The sequence below is a fragment of the Festucalex cinctus genome, chromosome 19, assembly GCF_051991245.1.
Source record: "Festucalex cinctus isolate MCC-2025b chromosome 19, RoL_Fcin_1.0, whole genome shotgun sequence".
NCBI lineage: Eukaryota > Metazoa > Chordata > Actinopteri > Syngnathiformes > Syngnathidae > Festucalex > Festucalex cinctus.
The window spans coordinates 9,725,371-9,751,722 of NC_135429.1; the positions used below are offsets into that span (position 1 = coordinate 9,725,371).

At 40.7% G+C, this 26,352-nt stretch overlaps 1 protein-coding gene across 3 annotated transcripts; it reads left to right on the plus strand.

The window, feature by feature from the left end:
• Nucleotides 1-364: 364 nt before the first annotated feature.
• syngap1a (synaptic Ras GTPase activating protein 1a) lies at nt 365-25,556 on the plus strand. Of its 3 annotated transcripts, XM_077507227.1 has the most exons (21): nt 366-1,102; nt 1,201-1,364; nt 2,783-2,886; nt 9,982-10,070; nt 10,221-10,342; nt 13,200-13,356; nt 13,684-13,782; nt 14,320-14,559; nt 14,739-15,074; nt 15,149-15,293; nt 15,727-15,871; nt 15,959-16,195; nt 16,794-16,995; nt 17,097-17,287; nt 18,522-18,723; nt 18,820-19,392; nt 20,822-21,328; nt 22,368-22,514; nt 22,688-22,899; nt 23,444-23,516; nt 24,895-25,556. In XM_077507227.1, exons 3-21 carry the CDS (start codon nt 2,787-2,789, stop codon nt 24,931-24,933), a joined length of 3,816 nt encoding a protein of 1,271 aa, XP_077363353.1. In that variant the 5' UTR covers nt 366-1,102; nt 1,201-1,364; nt 2,783-2,786; the 3' UTR covers nt 24,934-25,556. The 3 variants fall into 3 exon arrangements, with proteins under 3 accessions (XP_077363354.1, XP_077363353.1, XP_077363355.1); XM_077507228.1 differs by lacking the exon at nt 23,444-23,516 and having other exon boundaries at nt 365-1,102; XM_077507229.1 differs by lacking the exon at nt 2,783-2,886.
• Nucleotides 25,557-26,352: the final 796 nt, after the last annotated feature.

Genomic DNA, 26,352 nt, shown 5'->3' on the forward strand with positions numbered 1-26,352 from the left:
CTGCCGGCAGCCGAAGGAACGATCTCGTCTCTTTGAGCTACTTGAGCATCCGTCGGCCACGCACAAGTTCACCATAGAATACCTCGCTGATTTATCAACTGTTTGACTGATTTTCTAGCTCACACTAATTGTTTTCTAATTCACTTGCATTGATGCCTTGCCCTCCACCGCGAGGGGCGCACTTATACGTGACGTCACACTGGAAGGGTCTATTGGCACTGCTCGAGGTGAGAAAAAAGTGGTATTGAACAGCCCTAGTTGAAAGCAATTGTCGCCATCCAGCAAGTTCTATCCTGAAAATATATGATCATTTGATAGGGTGAGCCCCCCTCCAAAAAAAAAAAAAAAAAAAAAAAAATGTACTTAACAGTGTAAAAAGCTTTTTTGACAGACTTTCCCTGTTAGCGTTGAACGTCAAAGTCACCGTTTGTCCCTCACAAATGTAAAATAGAAAGTAGCAATAAGTGATTGTGACATCAGTGTGGGAGATTAAACTCACTCGGGGTGTAATTTGAGCTCTATCGCACACTTCCAATCTCTTTTCAATTAAGCGGCGCGGTGGGGTTCCTCCAGCGGGAGGAGAGCACTCGCAGGGTGGACTCGCTCGGGTCTCGTAGGCGGTGCTTCCTCACTCCCCCAACCCGCTTCCCCCGAACCGTCTATCTCACGCGCTATCTCCGCCCTCCAGGGAGAGGCGCATCCATTGAGCGAGCGACTCTTCTTTCCTCCTCCTGCCGCCGTCTTTAATCGCAATCGGTCTGCGGAAGAGAACGCCGGTTCGGTACCGGACTCGATTGGACCTCGGTGTGGATTTTTCCCCCCCCCCCCAAGAGTTTTGCTCATAAAGGGAGGTGGAGCCGAACCGAGAGAGGGAGAAAAAATGCCGCAAAAATGTGGATGTTTACCTTTTTTGGATGCGTGCGCGGCTCATCGCTGCGAGGGGGGAAAGTGTTATTAACGCTGGACGGGAGTTCCGACTGATTCCATGTGCCCGTGAACGCATCATGACCACAGCCAGCAGGCTCCAAAGAGAGAGTGCAACATCCCAGTTACCGCTGGTGGTCCTCACTAGAGTTGGAGGAGGAGAGCAGGAAGAAGAGAGGTGATGATGATGATGATGATGGTGCTTCATTGTCTGATTTGCACACACACACATTTCCTCATAAAACACCTGACCGAGGCCTACACGCACACTTGCAGGCCAATGCAGGGGATGAGTGAGGGGTCACTCCAGGGGGACGCTCAGGTGTGATTCTCAGCCGTCGCCGTGGCAACCTGACTACCGGCCCAGTGGGTCTGCAGCCTTGGATGTGACTGAGCTGTCAACGTTTCATCACTGGGAAGCAACCCCCCATCATTTTTGGGTGAGTGCTGTACAATGTCATTTTGGCAGCGAAACATGCAAGTGGGGGGTCTTCCATCTGTACACTCATTGGAATCAGTATTTAGGGAGTGTGGGGGTAAAAAATTGCTCAGTTTTTGATTGACATGGTCAAGACTATAACCTGTTTAGTATTAATATACCCCTGCCATGCACATTTTCAGCAAAAGTGAACAAGTATGATTAGTCCAGAGGGGTAAAAATGTAGCAGTGATGCTAATTTAGCGGCCCACTCAATGTATATTTGTGCTGACGTGTTGCTGCTAACCTTTTAAAGAATCAAACTGCCTAATTTAGCATGCTAGCTAGTAGCTGATCACTTTGTGTCACTTTTGCACTAGTTTGTCCTATGTTGTACAAATGAGACGTTAGCAATAGTCTCCTTCTGCCTATATCATATTTGTCGCTTTTGTATTACCTTGTACAAATGAGACATTTACTTACCTTATGTCCTATTAGTCTCAGCACACAATATTGATTTTTTTCTTCTTTTTTTTTTTTTTTTTTACAATAGTGACGTACAAAAGTACTCAATTGTACTTCTGTCTACCTTCATTTAGTTACGCTGTCCCCATCCACTTGTGACAATAGTACCAAATAAAATCACATAATTATAATGGCGATTATAAGTGAGAAAGCAGCTTTTGGCCTCATTGTTGCCATGATCAAATGTTGTGTGTTCTTTTCTGCAAAAACAAAGCATTGTCATGATACTACACCCTCAATTTTACTCATTTAAAGTGACTACTTGAAATTGAAATGGAACTGCACGAAACGTTAACCAGGCACAACATTAATTTGGGGGCGCTTTGATACCTGGAAGTTCATTTTGTTCTCATTAATAACGCGTCAGGGAAATGCTCTTGACTTGAGAGTCGTCGATTCCAAGTCTTTCAGAGTATTTCAAATGAAAGACAAAAAAAAATACTTCTGGTTAGTACTCCTTATTTCACTTCTGCTTTAGCAATGAAGCTAAATGCAAGTTATTTCTGGAAAAAGTGCAATAGGAAATAGAGGAATCACAATAACCTGTAATAATTTTTACAGTTTCACTACTAGACTTGTCAAAAATGGTCCAATTTGAGTTAACAGGCCACTTCCTGCAATTTGGACATTTTATTCTTAATATTTTTTGACTTCCTGCTTCAATCAGAAAAAAGAGCAAACGTAACATGGATTTAAAAAAAAAAAAATCCTATCAATTAATCATAGGAACAGCTTGAGTTTGAGCAGCTGCCATGGTGACATTTAGGCCATAAAAGGGCAGCCGCGATACGCTGTGCTGCTTCGACCTGTGACAGGATGATGGAAATCATACGTTCAACTCCAAATATTAAGGGAAAAATAAGCACAACGACTTGAATATAAAGCACTTGACTTGTGTGTGTGTGTGCCTTGTAGCTGCATGGACGCGTCGTCAAAGTCGTGGCTGCCGCATCAGGGTCAGTTTGGGTTGGGTGGTCAAGTGGAAGTGTGCTGTGGCGGACCCGGCGTTTTAACCCCAAGTGAGTGCGCTCAAAACCGTCCTGCTATACGTCGTTTTCACGTCCTGTGTTTCACGTTCCCTCCGCCATGGAGGTCGTATAGTTGACGTGGCTTGTTGGTTTGTTTTTTTGTGTGTATATATGTATGTGTACGTATATATCAATGGAAGGATTTTTTTGGTGATGATTTGGGATGTTGCATTTATATTATTGTCAAAATAGTAATAGTAATCATAGTAATCCAAATGGAAAACTGCAAACCTGTTTTTCATGGCGAATCTTCCAATATGATCATCAAACATTGACGCCATGTTCCGCCAAGCTGATGGCGTAGGGGGAAAAAAAAAAAAAAGTTTGGCAGTTTAGTGTCGCCCATCTGTCTGAATAGCTGCTTCCGATTGGGTGAATTCCCAAGGAGGATTTTGTCAGAGTTGGAACCCTGAAATTGCTGCTTCACTCCAAAACGGCTGACTTCGTGTCAATGGGTGAAATTAGTGTCAGGGACTGTTTAAATTGTATTTATTTATTGTAACTTTCTGAAAATCCTCTAAATCAGTCACTAACCATTTTGAAGCTGAGATCGTCGCCAATTTGTTTCGGACATGAGGTTCTGATTGGGGTGCATTCGGGCCAACTCCCCGGTAAGATTTTGTCGAAGCTTTGGGATTTGCTCAAAATGGCCGACTTCCAGTTGAATTTCTGGCACGTGTCCTCAATTGGTAGACATCTACCCAATTTCGTAGCAAGCTTAAAACTGCTGTCAGGGACTTCTCAAAGTGATCATGAATTACAAAAATGCTTCCCCGCATATGTATTTTAGTAAATAATCACATGGCTGTACTCACATGACCTCATATTAGTCTGTTTAATGAAAAGAAAAATAACTGCATAAGCAGTACAGATAATGGATGGATAGTTGTATTTTAAATAAAAACGTTGCCTCTTTATAAAAATCAGGTTTTCATATTACGTTTAATGTCGCAATGTTGCAAGAATTATGTTGTAAATATGACACAAAAAAGTCACACTTAAAACAAGAAGAAAAGGTTGTAATTTTAAGAAAGTACAGTTGCAATATCATGCAATTAAAAACAATTTTACAAGAACAAGCTTGTAATTAAAGTACTATGCGAAAGTCATAATTACAGGACTGTCTCAGAAAATTTGATTATTGTGATAAAAGTCCATTATTTTCTGTAATGCAATTAAATAAGCAAACATGCCATACATTCTGGATTCGTTACAAATCAACTGAAATATTGCAAGCCTTTTATTATTTTAATATTGCTGAATATGGCTTACATCTTAAGAAAACTCAAAAATCCTATCTCAAAATATTAGAATATTTCCTCAGACCAAGTTAAAAAAAAAAAAAGCCATAATCAGCAATATTAAACAATAAAAGGCTTGCAATATTTCAGTTGATTTGTAATGAATCTAGAATGTATGGCATTTTTTGCTTATTTAATTGCATTACAAAAAAGAATGGACTTTATCACAATATTCTAATTTTCTGAGACAGTCCTGTATTTCGGGAATGAAATCATATGAGTGAAGTGCCATTTTTATGAGGCCTAATTGCAATGTGCACAAGAAATTCAAAATTTTATGAGCATAAAGTTGCAATATTACATGTAAAAGATAACATTATGAGATTATGTATGTAAAAAAAAATCACAATTTTACAAGAACAAATTCACAGTTTTACTTGAAAAATGTAATATTTCGGGGGGGAAAATGCAATTTTATGACAATAGAAAATGTCATATTATGCAAACAAAAGACCATTTAACTTGAGTAAAGTTGTAACGTTATGTGAGAAATTCTGCTGTTGTATTGAAGAGTATTATGATGAGGAAGTTTCAAGTGTGGTTAAATCCGCTTTGCAAACTCACCACGCTGTGTTTTAGAAAAAACACACAGTAGTGTGGCGGAGAGCAAATAATGTTCCCATGGCAACCAAGCCACAGTCCCTTCGGCTAGCTTGCATGTGCCGAGTGAAAGGCGAGAATGCTGGACTCCCAAAAAAACAAAACAAATAAGAGACTTTTTCTGGGAGTCCCTTTCTTTCTTGTCATTTGTACGTGCCGTTATTACATGCTGAGGCCCCCCTCAGGTCCATGTCCACGTTTTAGCCAATGGGAGCTGGCCTTCTGCAGCTACCTCCCGCCCCCACACTGCGCGCTGCTACCTCAACCCCTCCACCCACCTCTGCTGTTCAAATCCTGCAGCGCTTCTTCTTCTTCTTCTTCTTTTCCTCCTGTGCCCTATTTTTTTTTATTTACTTGATTGCTGCCTGCAGGGCTAAAAATAGCAGCAGTCAGAAGTGTCACTTGTCTTTCTTTCCACACTTTGCATAAACACACGAGAGCACAGCTACTGCTTTCTTTAAATGTTAATATGTCATGAGAGAGCTTTGCATCGTATATTATGTGGTCTATAGATGGGATTAGAATGCATTTAAAAAAAGAAAAGAAAAAAAACAACTGTGAATATTTCATCCTACAATGTAGGAAAAGTGATACATGTTTAAAAAATATATATTATTATGAGGGAAAAATGCTTGTGAATGTCACATGACCAAACCTCGAAAACAGCTGAGCTGTGATTGGTTACCTGAGCCCTTGTGATGTCATTTTCAGTCGACAGCAAGTTGCAAAATGTGTTTTTAAAGGTACTAATTGTTTGTGAAAAATAATGAAAATATCAACTTTATTATAGACAAAATATTAAGTTTTTATTGCTATAATGGGCTAAATAAGTGAAGTATTCCTTTAAGATTTGAACGTATTTTTTCCTCATTTGTCTTTATTCTAAAAGAAAATAATAATAATACCACATCATGGTTGACTTTTTCCCAAAAATATTTCACTTTAAATGTAATATTTGGACTTTGTTTTTGTAATTTGGACTTTACCATTTTTGTTTTGTTTTGATAAAACTGGTATTATTTTGACCTCTGCACAAGATTGCGACCTTATTGTTACATTATATTTCAACTTCATTCTTGTCAAATTCTTAAATGTCTATAAAATTATCACGGTTAGTGTTTTGACTTCTCTCTTAATACTAACATTTTGTCATCAGTTTGGGTTTGCCATGTTAAATATAAGACAAATTAATTGTATTTTTTTTTTCTTTTCTCTCAAAATTTTTACTTTTTCACAATTTATACTCATTGTAATATTTAGACTTTTTTCCTCAGTTTATGACTGTTATAAAATTACCATTTAAATCATGTAGTATTAGATTTTTTTTAGAAATAAAATAGATTGTCATATTTATATTGTATTTTGTATATTTTGACCTAATTCTCATAATATTACAGCTTAATATGCCAGGATAGTTTGAGGATAAGCAGTACATATAATGACTGGATAAATGGATGGATATTGTGACTTTAATACTTTTCTTTTTGTACTGTATTTATACAAGTATTTTTTTATGCAACCCTTATAACCCTTCATATGCAACTTTAAACACTTCTGCAGTCACAGCTTTAATACAAATAGTGATTTGAATACATAATTGGAAATGTAAATTTTTACCTTGGAGGTGTCCAGGCTGGTCCAAATGTTAGTACAGTAGGCGATTTGGGGTTGCCACGGCAACAGCAGAGCTGCTGTTTTGCGAAGCATCCAAATGATTTTGAATGTGATAATTCAAGGTCACATTCAAATGTACAGTGGGTTTAATATGATCAAGAAAGACGTGCAAGTGTTTGACATGTCAAGCTTCATTGGGATTTTTGCCGCATGTTCCGCCTCTAAGCGCACTCGGCCTCAAACCTCCTGGGCGACGCCGGCAGCTTGTCAAAGAGGCATCAAGTTGATACGTTTTTGTTCTCATTGCCGTCACGGAGGCTGATCGCCTGGACGGCTGGCTTCAAACGAGCAAGTCGGACTCCTTGAACATTTTTTTTTTTTTTTTAGGCATATCAACCACTTCAGACTCAGAGTAGACTTTACAGACCGGCTGCTTGTTTGCTGACACGTGGCAGCTTTTGGGGCACTTGGGATGAATTTCCTCAGTTTGCTCAGGAATTGTATCGTGTTGCATAAGTTGATGCCGTTAATTATGACATTAATTATGACACCCATAGCGTAAAATGGCAGGTCTTTTTTTTTTTGGCGGGGGGGGGGGGGGGGGGGCATGGGCTGTTAAGACTTTTTTTGTGCGTCTAAATTTAACGTTGCTAAATGAAACTGGCTTCAAAGGGAAGTACAAAAAATAAATAAAATTGACAATATATTCTATGTATCCTCACTTAGGGATGTATATCCAAATGTCACAATACGATATTATCACGATATTGTGGGGTGGTTGGCGATATTTAAAAAAGGGTACAATATTGTAAAAAAAAAAAAAAAAAAAAAAAAAGCGCTCATACTAAAAAAAAAAAAAGTGCACTATTGTACTTTTGTACATAACATCAATGTTATGTTATTATTATTGTTTTATTATTATTATTGTTATGTTATTACTGCATGCATACATTGAGTTCTTCCACATATTGACTTGCTTCACAGGCATGTTACGTTCACCTTCATCTGACAATTAGTGAAGATTTTAAACATAGAAGAGGCAAAACATCCCAAATGAAAATTAAATTGCACTAAAAAAAAATAGACATCAGAGGGTGCTAGAACTGCACAAATGGAAATCAACCCGACTTTTTTAACAGATGTGTTGTATTTAAATATCGTGAACATGACGACGACGATATCGTGGCAGTTGTAATATCACGATATCACAATATTGCGCTTATCGTTACATCCCTAATCCTCACTAGTCTAAATATGGGATTCTGATTAATATATTTGCATGAATGGAATATGAGTTAAGCAGCAAAATCTAGCGGTTTTGAATTGTGAAATTGACCTCACAGTTGCTCAGGTCTCAAGTAACAACCAATCACAGCGCAGCTTCAGAAAATAGGTGAGCTGTAATTGGTGGTGGCCTGGAGCCCTGAGAAACTGTGATGTCATCTTCAGTCGACAGCAAGTGGCAAAATGGCTGCCCCCTGAGATGGATAAAAAAAAAAACGGCTAGATTTTGCTTCATAACTCACGTTCCACAAATGAGATATTAATCAGAATGTCAGGTTTAGATTAGTGAGGTCACATATAACATATTGTTGTCAAGAAATGTTTACGGTTGACTTCCCCTTTCTTGCATGTTCAAAAATTCAATGCTACCAAGCCAATCTTTGGTGAGTTTGAACACATCTTGCCGGTGTGGCGCCAAGTTGGGAACGTAATATATTGACATTGCACATTTTTTTTTTTTTGTCTGCGGTTTCATTCAAGTCTGATTGAATTAAAATGCATGTACTGTATTCGTAGAGGGGACGCATGATAAGTGGCAAGTATGGTTCTCTTAACACCCACTCCGCAGTCTTCTTCCTCTGTATCGCAGCGAGCTAGAGGCTGGAGCCGCCCACACACAGCAAACACACACTTGCGTTTTGCGTCACATTAGTCGATCAGGTGGCCGCTTCACCGCCAAAGAAACAGCTCAGGTTCAGGACGTGCGTCTGCGTTTTTATTTTTTATTTTTTGTACCGTGCCGCCACCTTGAGCGGTTCGAACGCGAGCTAGTCGTTTCTATGGAGACCAAACAATTAGCCCAGGTTTCAGAATAGAACCTGGCGAGCGGCCCATTTGCAGGCTTTGGGAGGAAATCACAAGATGACACTGTGTGTATTTTGCTCACATGAGTCATTGAAGTCAAAAGAAGCAGACGAAACTAAAATTGAGGAAGAACAGGAAATTGATGCTTTGTGTTGTAAGAGCGAACATTTGATCACAAACAGATCACTCATATTCACAATGTGGAGAAACAAAATTGTGATGCATGTTGAAGGGTTAACACTGAGCATTTTATGGAAGGGGGAGGCAAAGATAAGAGAATTTTGTGATTATTTTTGTCCTCTCTCGTAACATTTGACTATTTTGTCATCTTACTTTATTTTGGGTAATTACAACTTAAATCAAAACAATTTCGCATTTTCCATAAAATTACTGAATTTATTCAATTGTGAGTGAATTATTTTGTTTTTGTTCTCATAAAATTCCAACTTAAATCTCGTTCAATTATTATTTAAGTGTGTTTTTTCCCCCACATTAAATTTAATTATATATGACAGTTACATAATCTATGGTTCTGAGTCGAGCTAAACTTTGGCACACACAATTGTCATTAAAGATGCCATCTTCAGTGTTTCGGTGCTGCTGTTTTGGTAAGCAACAGAGTTGCTGTGGATGTATGTCTTTGTGTTTTTATCAACAATGTTTCTAACCTGTTAGCTGTCTGTTGTAGATTTGTCATTAACTTAAAGGTACTTCATTATTTAGCCCATTATAGCATTAAAAAGTTAATATTTTGTGTATAATTAATTTGATACTTTCATCATTTTTTCACGTACAATTAGTACCTTTAAAAACACATTTTGCAACTTGCTGACTTGACTGAAAATGACATCACAAGGGCTCAGGTCACCAATCACAGTTCAGCTTGTGAATGTCACATGACCAAACCCAGAAAACAACTGAGCTGTGATTGGTTACCTGAGCCCTTGTGATGTCATTTTCAGTCGACAGCAAGTTGCAAAATGTGTTTTTAAAAGGTACTAATTGTACATGAAAAATAATGAAAATATCAAATTTATTATAAGCAAAATATTAATATTTGACTGCAAAAAATGGCTAAATAAGTAAAGTATCCCTTTAAAAAAAAAAGTGTGTGCCCAGTCGTGGTTGCTAATTCAGTGGAACCGACACAGTCTGTCAATGAAATAAAGCTAAAAATAAAGTCAAAGTTCTCATGCTTTGAAAATACATGACTGTGATTAAGATCACTCACAATTTTTCTTGACCTGTCAGAAGTTACCAAATATGATTCAATGAAAGCTTAGTGAAATTGACTATTGACATGAAATTGACTATTAAAAGCTATGTACCAAATATGGCCCCTGAGCCGTTAAGTTACCAAACATGGTTCCTTCCCTGAGAGTTGTGGCATTAATCTGTCGTGCTTGACATTGGAGCTAAATTAATTGTTTTTTAATAATGCAACTTAACTCATCATGATGCCATTTTTTCCCCTCCCACTCAGACCAATCACGCAGAGCAAGTTTTGCCTCTGTGCGACAGTCAAGCATGGAAACGCCTCCCAACGCCACCCCGCAGTCCTTCAGACAGCCAGTGAGTGCACAAAGACACATTTAAGTGAAGATTTGTGAATTATTTTATTTGATCATATTGGATTTATAGTTGTCCGTCCACAGCAAGTCGAAAGGAGGATGCAAATTGCTGGATAATTAACAATTTGCTCACCTTTTTTTCAAAATTCAGAGTTTCCTCAATCGAAGGCTGAAGGGCTCCATCAAGAGGGCCAAAAGTCAGCCCAAACTGGACCGGACCAGCAGCTTCCGACAAATGATTCTGCCCCGGTTTCGTAGCGCCGATCAAGAGAGGTTGGTCATTCTTCTTTTTAAGAATATTTTTGATATATGTAATATATTTTATTACATCTGGAATGATGACGTGTAAAACAAACAACAAAAAACATGCAGTTCCTGCGGCTGTGATACCAGATTCTTGTTTTTCATCCTAACGCGGGGTCACGTCTCCGAGGAATCGAGGCAGCATTGTTGTCAGAAAATTTCTGCTGTTCTAACACAATTCAGTCACGACACGTACGGGGAGTGAAGACATCGAGGCAGAAAGTAGAGCTATTGTGCTGACGCGAGCCACAAGGGGGAGAAAATAGACATTTTGGGGGCAGATATGCGTGTCCAGTGTTGTTTAATATATTATAAAAAAAAGTGGGATAAAGCTGGGGCATTAAAGTTAAAAATTTTAGTTCTTTGCCCAATAAAATTGTAGTTATTGAAGTCCTCCTTGGCCCATTCAAAGCAAAGATACTGTCAAGTTTAAACACCATCTATGACATTTTTAAAAATACACAAATGAGGAGACATGAAATGAGAAAACAAGGCCTTTTACTCGTATACGATGAGAGATAGGAGAGAGAGAGTTGTGTGCAGATCACATGCCTCTGGCCCACTCTGACACACACTCACATTTGTTGTCTTTTAATGGAGTTCGCGAACAAATGGTCACTAAAAGGAGGCGGGGAAATAGCAGCATTGTGACATAAAAACAGCAGACAGCCTTGAACCATAGAACTTTTACAATCACTAGTTTTTGTGTTTGTTTACTGCCTTGGAGTGAAGTTCCTCTTTCTCGCATTCCACTCATTTGGAACAAATGTCCTGTTGGAGACACTTGCAGCAGCTCTAGATAGTGAAATGTTGAATACATACTTTACAATTAATTCTATGTAATAAAAAAGAGTAAATATGGAATAATATATACATAATAACCCTAACAGGTACCAAATAGGGTTCCTTTGCCATTAAAAGGTCAACTTCGTTCCTTGCCTAACTTATGTTCCATAAGTGGCATTTTACCCTTAAAAAATGTAAAAGAGAAACAGTGCACAATATTAATGCTAAATGCTGTTCCCATATCATTCCATTCTTACTAAAATAAAATATCATCCCTTGCCCGTAAAAATCTCAATTACTGTACCAAATATCCTTCCTTGCTTAATAAATCACAACATAGACTGAAGAAGACATTTTGAGGATATGCATCGGTGTCCAATGTTGATTATCACCATGCTAAAAAAAATAAATAAGAAGAATTAAGTCTAAATGCAAACCCACATAGTAAGAACCCCCCCCCCCCCCCCCCAAAAAAAAAAAAAAAAAAACGAAACAAAAAACCCTCCATCCATTAAATCTGTGGGGTGATGTAAGGGTCGGTGCCGTGGTCACCTTGACTTTCTGGCCCCAGTTCATACCGCTGCCTGACAGCTGCCTTCACAGCCGGCTTCCCGTTCTGCCCACACACGCTTAATTCTCCCCGATGATGCCGCGAAGGCGTCCGACAGCCAACTTCGCACTCTCTTCCCATCGCAGCTGCTCAAAGTCGCCTGCCAAGCTTGCGTTTAGTTTGTTTGTGATTTTATTTTATTTTTTTCATCTCCTGCATCTTCTGATTGACATTAAAGACAGCACTGAATTAACACTCCAAAGCGCTACTGCTTTAATTTTGCTGCTTCATTTCCTGACTAATCCCTTGTTTTTTTTTATCCTCAAAGACTGGAGCAGAGTTATTAGGTTCACAGTGCAGTGGAAAAGCTAATTGAGTAATAAAAAGTATTTAAAAATATTCTTGTTAAAATAAGTTAAAGTGGAATTTGGTTTATGAACCAGTTTATGAACAATTTGGTTCATGAACGTTGTATTTATTTTTTAAGAAAAAATACATATGCACTATTTTTTGTTTCACAACTGTCTTGGCATAGCCTCAAAATTTGTTTTTTTTTTGTTTTGTTTTTGTTTTGCTGCATAAATGTTGGATACATGCTTTAGTTACTTTTTTTTTTCCTAAAATGATAACTAATGTGTTGGTTGATGCTTACACGTGTTGTCTTTCATGTGTAAAGCACATTGAGTTGCCTTGTGGATGAAATGTGCTATACAAATAAACTTGCTTTGCCTTGCCTAAAATGGCCACCATGTCCCAAAATGATGGTCACTTATGTTTTTGTGTTCATCCAATTATTTCTGAAGAAGTAAAAAAAACAAAAAAAACAAAAAAAAACTTTAATTCCTCAGAAATGTTTTAACCAAACCCATTATTGAAATGTAAAAAATAAACAAATAAATAAATAAAATTTAAAAAGAAAAAAAAAAAAGGTTTGCGGCTAAATCAACGTACTGACGCTAATGATACAGCTAGCAATTACCACATATTAAGGGGTCTCTTGAGAATCTGATACTCTCTGAGGAAGAACAAAATCAAGATAATTTCTCCCCCCAAAAATTCAACCAAGCTAGACATTGAAATTAAAATTTGCTACGTCTTGCAAAGCTGTAATTCCACTCACTTGTTTTCCTTTTCATTAGAAATGAAATGATTTCCTGCCGTGTACATTTTCTGTCAGGCTGCTACTCTTGCTAACGAATGGCACAGATGAATCGAGTCAACAAAGCCAAACTGCAAACAGCAAGAAATGAAAGCCCAGTACTCTCGCCTCTTTACTACCCCCAAAACTCATTATAAAAGGATCGTGTCTAAAAATATATTTAGATTGTCAGGTGTGATACGTGAGGACTCCCCGAGTGTCTGTGACTCACTTGTGTATTGAATCAAAGTCTTTTCTTTCTGGCTAAGTTTATTTAAGGATGATGACAGTCACATACTTTGGAGCCGTGAAAGTAAACGCATTGTTTCTTTCTATTCTCTCTCTCCCACGAGGACACGCTTGATGCAGCAGAGTTTCAAAGAATCCCACTCCCACGAGTCGCTGCTTTCTCCCAGCAGCGCAGCCGAGGCTTTAGACTTGGTGCTGGACGAAGATGCCGTCATAAAACCGGTCCACTCCAGCATTTTAGGACAAGAGTATTGCTTCGAGGTGGGTACTAACCTCTTCATTACTACTGTGTCTTAATTAGCTTCCATGGTTTTCCTATTCTCCAAATGCAGTAGAAACAGAGAGAGAGGGAGAGAGTTTGTTGTTACTCCGCACACAAAACTATGAGGCACATATTACGACATGGGACTAATTCATTGTACTAGTTTTAGCCGTGAATGCAGTACTGTGGCTAAGTTACCAACTATTGCTCCTCGCCTAATAAGTAGCAAAGTTGCCATATACTGTATGGTTCCTTGACTGATGAAAAGTTATGTTTGCCTAGGCTGGCTGTGCTGAAATTGTTTTGTTTTTTTCCTCCATCTTTAGGTGACCACCAATTCAGGGACAAAATGTTTCGCCTGCCGTTCCGCTTCAGAGAGAGACAAGTGGATTGAAAACCTGCAAAGAGCTGTCAAACCCAACAAGGTGAACCTCTTATTGATTGACGACTGATTTAAAGCAGAGACAATAGCATCAGTAATCAAATGTGAGTATTTTTTGAGGTTCTGGCCATTCAAACCCAAATATGTGTAAATAAGTTTTTTTATTGCTTTGTTCTTCACTCCCAAAAACATACTTAAACGTTTTGTTTTGTTTTTTCTCATGCGATTGCATACAGAAGGCTTTGATACAGCTTCTGACATGAAGAGGTGGCTTAATGCAATGGTAGTTATTTCAAAAAGCGGCCAGCGGGTGGCAGCAGAGTATAAGAGATCAGCCAGGGCCATGTTGCAGCAAGCTCTTTTTGACAGGGTTTTCACCATGAATGTTACCATAACCCTAGATAGAAATATACTTTTTGTTCTGATGAAAGAAGATACTCTAATCTTTCTTTTGGTTGATTTCACGTTTTTATGGCAATAGAACACAATATTCTGTGGGCCTTGCAAAATTAGTCAAAATCCAGTACAACAACCGGGCTGGGAGTGAATGAGTTCAATGCAACCCCTCCCCCTTGTCCAGGACAACAGCAGGCGCGTGGACAACGTACTCAAGTTATGGATCATTGAAGCCCGGGACCTGCCGACCAAGAAGCGCTACTACTGTGAGCTGTGTCTGGACGACATGCTGTACGCCCGCACCACCAGCAAACCTCGCACGGACACCGTTTTCTGGGGCGAGCATTTTGAGTTCAACAACCTGCCCACCATCCGTAGCCTTCGCTTGCACCTCTACAAGGAGACGGACAAAAAGAGACGCAAGGTAATGTGCTGTATATTGGCTTTATTAATCAAATTTGGTTCCTTTTCTGTTGAAAGATATTAGCAGCTTTGGTTCATTGCCCGATATTGGGTTGACTTACCAAGTATCTGCATGCGTATATAAACATATACCAAATATGGTTCCAGATGAAGGGCTACATCATGTTGCTATGATTCTAGGAGAAAAGCACATACCTCGGCCTTGTCAGCATCCCCATCTCCAGCATCACGGGCAGACAGTTTGTGGAGCAGTGGTACCCCGTCATCCAGTCCAGCGTTTTGGCCAAGAGCGGCGGCGTTGGGAGCGGCAAAGTCATCAACGCCTCGCTCCGCGTCAAGTCACGCTACCAGACCATGAACATCCTCCCCATGGAGCTGTACAAGGAGTTCGCCGAGTACATCACCAACAACTACCGAACACTGTGCGCAGTTCTGGAGCCGCTGTTGAGCGTAAAGAGCAAGGAGGAAGTGGCGTTTGCTCTGGTGCACATCCTCCAAAGCACTGGGAAAACTAAGGTGAACAAGACCGCTATTGAGGTCTAAACGTGAAAATCGTTCACTTGCCAAAACAATTGTCGCCTTGCTCTCAGGAGTACCTGTCTGACATGGCCATGTGTGAGGTAGATCGATTCATGGAGCGTGAGCACATGATCTTTCGGGAGAACACGCTCGCCACAAAGGCTGTGGAGGAGTACCTCAAGCTGATTGGTCACCGATATCTCAAGGAAGGGATAGGTAAGATTTGGGGGGAAACACAAAAATTGCTATTGCTGTACATTGCTGGAAGATGACAGTGAAGTTACCAATATGGTTCCAGTTAGGTCAAAAGCTAAGTTGCCAAATATGGTTCTTGCCCGATAGAGGGCTGAGTTACTAAATGTCCCTTCCTTGATAAAGAGTCAAATTCAAAATATGATTCCCTACCTGATAATTAGCTAAGTTACCATGGTTCGTTTCTGACAAAATGTTTCCAAATATGGTTCCTTGTCCATTATAATATACGTTATCAATTATTGCTGCTTACCTAATATGGGCTAAATTACCACATAGGAAAAAGCTAAGTTGCTGGGTAACGGCGACAAGAGGCTAAGCTAACATACACATTAAAAGATAAGTTATCAAATATGGTTCTAGGCTAAATGACTATTTATTTCCCGATCTCCTTCAGGTGACTTCATCCGAGCCTTATATGAATCTGAGGAGAACTGCGAAGTGGACCCCATGCGAGTTCCGCCATCAGTCCTGGCTGACCACCAAGCTAACCTTCGCATGTGTTGTGAGCTTTTACTTTGCAAGATCATCAACTCTCTCTGGTGTGTATGTGATCTCTCCAAAATAACTCTTCTTTATTAATCTCCTGCACACTCCCTGACGGACATGCCTTGTCACACCTGTTCCAGCATTTTCCCCCGCGACCTGAAGGAAGTGTTTGCCTCCTGGCGGGCCCGGTGCGCTGAGCGCGGCCGGGAGGACCTGGCCGACAGCCTCATCAGCTCCTCGCTTTTCCTCCGCTTCATGTGCCCAGCCATCATGTCGCCCTCTCTCTTCAGCCTGACGCAGGAGTACCCGGCGGAGCGTACATCGCGGACCCTCACGCTCATCGCCAAGGTCATGCAGAACCTGGCTAGCTTCAGCAAGTGAGTCCTTGCCTATTAATAGATCAGGGACTAAATTTAGGTTGACTTACCAAATATGGTCCCTTCACTGGTGAACTTTTAGAAAATAAGGTTCCTTGCACAATAGTTTAGCATAAATAGCTCCTCACCTGTTAATGCAGATAATGTTGTATCCTGTCCTGCCAAAAAACTAAGTTATCAAATATGGTTCCTTGGCTAATAAAGTGGCTCATTTATCAAATATGGTTCCTTGCACAATCAGTTAGCATAAATAGCTCCTTATCTGTTAATGCAAATAATGTTATATCTTGTCTTGTCAAAAAGCCAAGTTAACAAATATGGTTCTTTGGCTAATAATATATCATATCAAGGCGTTAGTGAATGAGACGGTGTATATCAATTAGCATTGTGGTGTGCATAATATGCACCAAATGTATGCAAATTACTTAATTTACATTCGTGTAAATACTGCCGGCGCACCGGGGCGCAATCTGGTTGGCAGCACACTTATTGACAGATTTCACGTGTTTAGTGAATTAGGCGGCAACATCATTTTAATTAATTGCCTGTTCCACTTTAGTAACACGTTAGCGTCAATATAAATGTGTACACGCTGTAGGTTTGGGCCCAAGGAAGAATACATGTACTTCATGAACGAGTTCCTGGAGATGGAGTGGGGCTCCATGCAGCAGTTCCTCTACGAAATCTCCAACATGGACGCCGGAGGGAACGCCGGAGGCTTCGAGGGCTACATCGACCTCGGCAGGGAGCTGTCCATGCTGCACAGCCTGCTGTGGGAGGTCATGGGCCAGCTCAGCAAGGTTGTGTGATGTACACATTTTTTTTTGTTTTCTTTTTTCATGTAATGAAAACAGTACAATTCCGATTGGTTGCTGTGACATTTTCCCCAACCTGCCCACAGGACGCCATTCTCAAACTGGGTCCGCTGCCTCGGCTGTTGAACGACATCAGCGTGGCCCTGCGGAACCCTCAGCTGCACTCCGCCACCAACCACCAGCCCGAGCGGCCCCACGACAGACTCTTCTCTCGGCCCACGTTCAATCGCCTCATGTCGTCCGACTTCCAGAGCCTGATGATGCGCGACTTGAACAGGTAGGTGTCCCCATCCCGCTACTTTTCCCCTCCTCCTCCATTTACCAAAATAGATCGTGTCCTCCGGGAGGCCTCACTGTGCCGGGTAATTCTTAACGCGGCGTGACACAGCAGCGTCACACGGGTGTAATTAACAGCGAAGAGCAGAACGAGAAAGCTCACAGGATGGGAATTCTGCGACACCAAACACAATGCTTGCCTTATTTCTGAGAGCCCCTCTAATGTCACCTAATTTATTCCAAAGGAGGTAAGTATTTTATCAATCGGTAATTGCCAGCACCATCTGTTCCCAGACCCTCTTAGTAAAACCCCCTTTTTCTCAGCCTCACACTTCCTATTATCAGATGACACTGGCTCTCATTAGACACATTAAATGAGAACTCTTACGTGAGAGCAATAACAGTTTTAATGCCCCCCCCCTCACCCCAAACACACACACTGCATTTGCCATGATAAATCATTCCAGTGGTGTTTGTATATTGCTCAAATGGTGTTATCCGATGACAAATCTGCTGAACAGGTATATTGTGTATAAAAAGGGAAAAAATAAATAAATAAATACATGATTCCCTCAAACGGACTCCTCCCTTTTCCTATCAGAAAAGAAGGAAAGTAAAATTAGATGATGCAGTTCTTGAAGAAATCGCACATTAGTGCTGAAATAAATTTTTAAAAAAAATAGGGAAACGTGACATGATAATGATATTAATTGATATGGAATGATAGGACTTGTCCTGAATGAGCTGAACAGATTGAAGTTAGAGTGGTTTGAATTGGTCATCAGATGGAGAAATTAGAGGTAAAAGTATTTTAAAATTTCTTAATTTGGAGCTTTTATTTTGAAGAAAAAAAAACAAAACAAAGAAGGGAATAGGAATGAGATGAACAGTTTTAAAGTTGGAATGGTTTAAATCGGTCAACAAATGTGTAAATTACAGTTAGATATATTTTTAAAAAACATCTTAATTTGGTACTTTTGAAATTTTGGGGAAACAATGGAATATGAGAGAGCAGAGTGATTTGAATCAGTCAAGAAATGTGTAAATTAGTAATTTAAAAAAATGTTAATTTGGGGCTTTTATTTAGATTTTTTTGTGGAAAAAGTCAGAATAGGAATCATCTTAACATTTTGAAGTTGCAAATTGAATTGATAAAAAAAAAGCGCCATCTGCTGGGTCAGGTGGGGCAGTGTCCCACCAGATGCACTATCACTGCTCCTGTTTAATGTCTCAAGTTCTATCGACATCTCACGCCTGCCGTCACCCCCCACCGTGTCGGCCGTCGAGTCCCTCTCGTCCAACCTCAACATGAGGCGGCAGGCTGAACGAGACCTGCGCTCGTCCCGGGAAGTGTTCTACGTCACCCGGCCACCGCTGGCCCGCTCCAGCCCGGCATACTGCACCAGCAGCTCGGACATCACGGAACCGGACCCCAAGGTAGAATTTTCAGACTTTTTTTTTTTTTTTTTGAGGAGAAAAGGACATTGATTTGGATCCTGCCTAATTATGTTCTGTTGTTATTGCTGTTGTCAGGTTCACAGTGTGAACAAAAGCGTGTCGATGATGGACCTCCAAGACTCGCGCATGAACAGCATCTCCAACCTGAACTCCGTGGGGGACATGCTGACCTCCTCCCAGGCCTCCATCGCCGGCCTGGGCCACAGCTTCGGCAACTTGGGCGGGCCCCTCCGAATGGGCGGCCACCTGCCCAGCGGCTCGGCGGGCTCCGGCCTGAGGCTGAGCCAGATTGGCCACATCGGCGGCCCCACCGAGTCCATCTCCCAGCAGCAGCAGCAGGCGGCGGCGGCCATGCATTACCCGCTGTCCTTCCAGAACCCCCTCTTCCACCTGGCGGCGCAAAACTCCCCGGCCCAGCCTCCGCCACCGCCCCTCCTGTTGGCCCCGGAGCCCGAGAACGGCCACCACGACTACACGCCGGCGTTTGGCAATAACGCCTTCTCCCGCAGCGAGGACCTGTCGGCGCTGCGCTCTCAGAACAGCCTGGTGCAGCCCAGCATCGTCCACTCGCATAGCTACAGCGACGATTTCAGCCGGCAGAACCAGAACAATGACTTCGTCTGGCATCAGCTCTCACTGCAGGTGCAGGTAAGTGTGTGATGACTTCTGTGCATGCAAACGCCTAGCTGCTTCAAAAATTAGTGTCAACTATTAAATGTCAGATTAAAAAGTAATGCACAAATTCTGAATTTCATTTAGTGTTCTTCTGTCCCAAGTGAATTTTGAAACATTCATCGAGATTTTTGCACCATACAGGGGGTCCTCAGTTCAGGATGGTTGTAGCCAGTAACACAGAAGGGGTGTACCACATTACATTTGAAAAACAGGAACTAGAAATGTATAATTTAATACCATTTGTTATTTGCCACCCACTCTGTGTAGATTGCAGTGATTCTAATGATACCGTTATGTACCGGAGTGTCCTGAGCTATTTCTGGCCTGCTGCGTGGGCTGCAATGGATCATACAATGGAATGCAATGGAATACAGTTGGTGTTAGGACGATTGTTCTCGTTGAATTAATTACCAACTTGTCTTTTTTTTTTTTTTTTTTTTTTTTTTTTTTCAAATATTATTAACCATCTTATACCAATTGGGACAGAAAGGAATACTAGAATAAAATGTATCCAGCAGTTCCTACACTACAATATAAGCAAGTACTGGAACGGCAAGGTCATTTTTTGTTGTTGTTTTATACTGAAAACATTTGGGTTTCAAATCAAAAGATGATTAGAAGTCAAAAGTTCTGAATTCCAGCTTTTATTTCTTGGTATTGACATCTAGATGTGTTTAACAGGACAGGACACACCTTCTTTTTGAAACCACCCACTTTTACATTTTAAAAGGTTTTGGAATGGACACATTTTTAGAATTTTTCCATTGTACAGTGCTCAGCATATATGAGTACAACCCCTTTAAACAATTTAAAGATTTTATTCAATATCTCAATGAACATAATTGACTAAATGTTTTCTGTAGAATATGTGCTTAACTCACAACATGAAAGTAAGGTTGAAAATAGAATGCATAATTACAAAATGCATAGTTTAATCAAATTAAGGCAAAAAAAAATGAAAAAATTAAGGCATCCCTCAACAAAAACGACTAAATCTAGTATTTTCTATAACCTCCATGACTTTTATAGATAGCAACTTGTCTGCTCGGCCCGGAATGAACAAGTTGTCAGTTTTTGTCTCGGGGTCTACTTATTTGCGCAAAATGTTTTTCAGCAATTGTTAAGAAAACTACTTTTTTGTGTGTAGTAATTAACAAATCATGTTTGCAATAAATGACCCACATTTATGGGAGTATTATGTATAATATAGTATCCCATAAAAAAAAAATAATAATCTTGATTCTGAAAGGAAACTAAAGGTTTTCTTACAAACCTGCTAGGGTGTACTCATTTATGTTGAGCACTGTAACCTTTAACATAAATCTCCTCCAAGAATGCAACATTCACAGCCATTTGGTGTTCAATTTTTCAAGCTCTCGCTCCTCTCAAACTGTGTCTTCAGGAATCCCTCCAGCAGCAGCAGCAGCAGCAGCAGCACATGATGGGCCTGGCTTCCCAAACACCCACCGGAACCGGCACGCCCGCCTCTTTGGCCACACCTCCTACGACCGTCCACCCAGTGCGCCAGTCCTCAATCGCCCCCCAGCTGCTCAAGTCCCAGCGCTCCGTCAACGCCACGGCCACGCCGCCCAAGGCCCGACCCCAAAGCAGGAATCTCCTGCTGGAGTCCAGCGACGCCAACTTTGTCCAGGCCAAACAGCGGCAAACTCAGCCACCGCCACAACAGCAGCAGCAGCAACCGACACAAACGCAGCAGCAGGAGGCTGCGACGGACAGTCCGGCTCCCGGGCTGCCGTTTCAAACGGGCGCCGCCAAAGAGAACCAGAATCCATCCTCCGTCGCCGCCACCGCCGACGACTCGACGGACACGCCGACCAAAAGCGGCAAAAAGTCGCAACAGCTGCAGCCTCCGCAGCAACATCTGCTTAAGCCGCTCGGCAACAAGCAGGTCAGTCGTTTGGTTTTTAATTACTCAACTGTAGGAGGTAGAGAGTCTACTAGAAATTGTTGTTAAAGATGTCGCCGGGTTCTTAAAGGGATACTTGACTCATTGAGCCATTTTCAGCAGTAAAAAGTTCAGATTTTGTCTATCATTAATGTGGTTCTTCATTATTTCCATCCATTTTCTTGACCACTTCTTCCTTACAAGGGTCGCGGGGGGTCCTGGAGCCTATCTCAGCTGGCTCTCGGCAGTAGGCGGACTTACAAACCTGCTAGGGTGTACTCATTTATGTTGAGCACTGTAACCTTTAACATAAATCTCCCCCAAGAATGCAACATTCACAGCCATTTGGTGTTCCTGGACTTGTTGCCAGCCAATCGCAGTCTTCATTATTTTTCATGTACAATTAATACCTTTTAAAAGTATTTTTTTTTCTACTTGCTGTCGACTGATGATGACGTCACCTGTGCTGAGGAAGTAACAACCAATCATGGCTCACCTGTTTTCTGGGTTTGATCAGTAAAGTGAGCCATGATTGGTCGTTACCTACTTCCTCAGCACAGGTGATGTCATCATCAGTAGACAGCAAGTAGAAAAATTACTTTTTAAAAGGTATTAATTGTACATGGCAAAATAATGAAGTTACCACATTGACAGACAAAATATTCACTTTTTACTGCTGAGAAAGCCTCAATGAGTCAAGTATCCCTTTAATATGACACGAGTCTTTAATTCAATTGTGAAACTGTCTATATGTCTGGGTAGGGACTGCTGATTTGGTTAGCAACAGTTCACGTAGCCCCATACTGATGTTCCTCAGCTTTTTGCATCTCAATACAATTATAAGTGACATTACTTAAGTGTAACTATTTGGGTGCCTTGGTAGTACGTGCTGCTGTTTTGATTAGCGACAATACTCAAATAATATCATGTGTAAACATTTCAATATTTTTTGTAGAACAAACAAATCTTAACTGTAACCAGATGTTTGTTGTTTTTTTGTTTTTGTTTGTTTTTGTTTGTTTTTTTCCCTCGTCATTTTCAGGGTTCCCAGTCCAACCTGAATGAGCGCACAGTGGCCTGGGTGTCCAACATGCCGCATCTTTCCGCCGACATCGAGAGCCTGCGGCCCGACCGCGAGGGCCAGCTTAAGGAGTACTCCAAGAGCATGGACGAATCCCGTCTGGAGAGGGTAAGCAACACGGATTTTTGGACTCTGGTAAAATTGGTACACAGATAAAAAGTAAAAAGATGTTTTTACAGGTGTTACCGAAAGTTAGCTTCGGCTAACCGAAGAGTCAAAATTGTCCATAGCTGTTGATTTGAATGAATTATTATTAAGTGCAACTGCATCCTCCCTTGCAGGTGAGGGAGTACGAGGAGGAGATCCACTCCTTGAAAGAGCGCCTGAAGATGTCCCATCGCAAGCTGGAGGAATACGAGCAGAGGCTCGTGTCGCAGGAGCAGCAGACCAGCAAGATCCTGCAGCAGTACCAATGTCGCTTGGAGGACAGCGAGCGGCGTCTTAAGCAGCAACAAGTGGAGAAGGACTCCCAAATCAAAGGCATCATCAACAGGTGATGCTTCAGCCAACGTATGCCGTCCATTATGTCGATTTCATTTACTTTTAATTTGACCCCGACCCTAACACACATCTTTTGGGGGGAATGGACTAAAATATTCAATAGCTATATGGGAAAAATAAAACACAGGCGCATATACACAGAATAGACAGCCATAGTTCTAACACAGGATCCAAAGTTCAGCCATTTGCGGTCTTTTTATTTAACATTTTTAAAAATAAAAGTAAAGTTTAAAGAAAAGAAAAAAATGGCAATGCTGAATGTAGTTATTAAACGTTGATGGTAATTTTTGGTGAGAAAGAGGCATCCTCGTTAGCCTATCTTGGTGTAAAAGCAGCATAGTCAACATTTTTTGTTGTTTTCTGCATCTATCTGCGATGACAAGCATAAAACATATTGTCGGAGTGGGTGGTAGCAAACAAACACAGCATGCCAAGACTTTAATAATAATAATAATGAATTGATGATTAAAAAAAAATACTTTTGTAGCTCTTCTTTTTTTGCCAAGCGCCATGTTTTTCTATTTCCCTGTTGTCAGACTCATGGCTGTGGAAGATGAGCTGAGAGGGGGTGCCATTCCTGATATTAAGCCTCGAATCCTCACAGACCAGGTTAGTGCCTGAGTCTATACTTATACATACATATATGATATTTTTTATTTTTTTTTTAAATCATTGCCACTCGTCCGTTAAACATCATTCTCCATTTGTAGTCAGCGCAGGCCCCCATACACGTATTCCACCTTGTTGCCATCTATTCCAAACGACATCCTCAGTGACAGTCAAAAGATGGATGCTAATCCCAGCGGGGTAATGTCGGGTTGGCTTTGTGAAGGAATATCATGCCCTCAACACTCACAAGGAAAATAATATACAGCAATATGTTTATTAGAGCATGGTGTGACTCACCAGAGGGTGGCGAGTGTTGTGGTGCTGCGTATTAGCCTGCAAGGCTGCTGTGTCCTTGCTCGAATCAGTTATTAGTGTTGACAAATGATATTCCTTCAATATTTGTTTGTGCACTGCTTCCAAAAGTGAAAGCAAAAGCAATATTTCACAATTTTGGCTATACAGTGGAAGTTCTGAGAATATAATGAAGTCACCTTCTGCTTAGCCAATCACAGCACAGGACAAGCCCCACCCACTGGCCTATGTTTATCCAATTCGACAAATTAGCTACATTTTGCAATGTTTTTATTGGCCTGCTGCCTGTTGATGTAACTAAAACAATTGAACAAACTATGTGTCTAAATAACTAAAAAGCTATACATACTCTGCTATAAATGCTCTGGAAATGGGCAGCCTACATGCTCGTCCACATAGCTAGTCGAACTTGTCAAAATAGAAAAGTTAGTCTACGATTTAAGCAATGTGAATTACATTTATGCCAAAATACTACCATTTTGCTACTGATAATCTAACAAGGCTAGCCCTTGTGTTAGCTATTGCTTTTTGAATGAAGTAGAAAATAAGCTAATGAAGCAACTGTCTCGCAATAAACAAAGGGTTGAATCTCTCATAAAGTCAACAGTAATCAACATAAGCTATAGTATTATCCGGAAATCTGTTGGGTATGCTGTTAATGGCTCGTTAAAATAGAAGTACTAATCCGTTGCCTTGACACTTGCTAAGCTAAAGAGTAATTCTATGTGTTGTTGGCTTCACTGAGTTTGGGAACTAACGCACAAATAAACTATTTTAAAGAAAGAAAAACTATGGAGCTGTTCTCCCATTATAAGCTACTCTAACGGTATGCTTCTGCTAACAAAGCTGGCTGCATGGTCTCGGTTGCATTTTGTTGTATAGGCCTATTGGTTTTGGGGGCATTCGATTCTAGAGAAACCTGGCATTTGATAAATCAAATGAGCAATGGTTTTAAATGGAGTACGTGTTCAACAAATTTCCGCAAAATGTTGATATCTTGCTCAAAATGCCGAAGTTATTATTAAGCCAGCCTCAACTTCATCCGTTTTCCTTATCTCTTCTACAGTCTATCTGCCAGGGCTACGGGGGCCTCCCTGGATCCTGACTGCCACTACGAAAGCGACTAGGATCCGTGATGGTCATCCAAGTTTGAGCGCAAAACCGCCCCCAACCGCTCCACTTGAAGATCTGCTTGCCATTCAAGTAGGACCACACACACCCAGGCTCCTTGTCGCTACTGAAACTTTTCAGACAACTTCTGACAATCACTTCACGGCGGAAACCAATTTGTACAAAGACTCACATTTGAGCCAACATTCCGAGTTTATTGAGCTAAACCTATACGGGGATGAAGATTTGGGAGCGTTTTTTCCGGTTGCAAAGCAGCACTTGAAAATGCAGAAGCACAAATAAAGCAGGCCGTTTATAGATTCATGCTTAAATTTGTTTGAAAGTCCGAGGTCACTAACTTTTTGTGACTAGAACATGAGCATTGGTGTTTTGGTTTGATTTTTTTGCATCCTTTTGCCACACATCGTTAATTTCGAACTTTTCACTTTTTATGTTGTGGTGAATGTAAGCAATTTTCACAAAGAGCAACCCTAAAATGCAGCATCGGAGCTGTAACAGAAGACTGCTGTGTTTGCCTTTTGCAGTTTTCTGCAAGTTGCAATCAAATAATTATATGTGAGGCATACTTGATTAAAAACAACAACAACAAAAAAAACACACAAAAAAAACTTTCCAGACAGCAGCAGTTTATAATAATCTTTCCATTTTCAAATGGCAATCAATGTTGTTGTTTTTTTTTTTCAACCAACACAGTAAAATCCATTCTTTAATCCGAAACGCCACAAAAAAGGTTGGGAAAAATACAGCGCCTAAAATCAGGCATATTATTCTTATTAAATTATATCAATCCTTTTAAATTACTTTAAATACTGTATTTTTTTTTTAAGTAGCTGCCATGATTAGTCACTTTTAGACATTAAAGGCGCAGTCTGCCGGTTTCGCTCACACAAAATGCAGTTTTTAAATACAGGATTTAAACAAACAAACTACCTCTCAATTTACAGATCTGGGCTTTTCTTCACGTGTGGTTGTGATTTTGTCCTAAACCCCCACCCCCCCAGTCTGTATTTTGCCATTTTTTGTTTGTTTTGTAAACAGCGGGTCGTTTCTGTGGAAAGACAGTGTTTACACCCCACCAGCCAATCGCAGAACGGGCGAACGTGCCGGCTGCGTGACGTCACTCCCGCAGCAATTTGAAAGCACGCACGGATTATTATTTTCTTCACTCACTCATTCACACATGTAAGCTTCTGTGAGTGAGTGAATGAGAAAAAAAAATGATAATAATCCATGCGTGCTTTCAAATTGCCGCTGGAGTGACGTCACGCAGCCGGCAAATTTGCCCGGCCCCATTTGCGACACGCCACCCCCACCGTTCTGCGATTGGCTGGAGGGGTGTAAACACTGTCTTTCAACAGAAACGTCCCGCTGTTTACAAAACAAACACAAAATG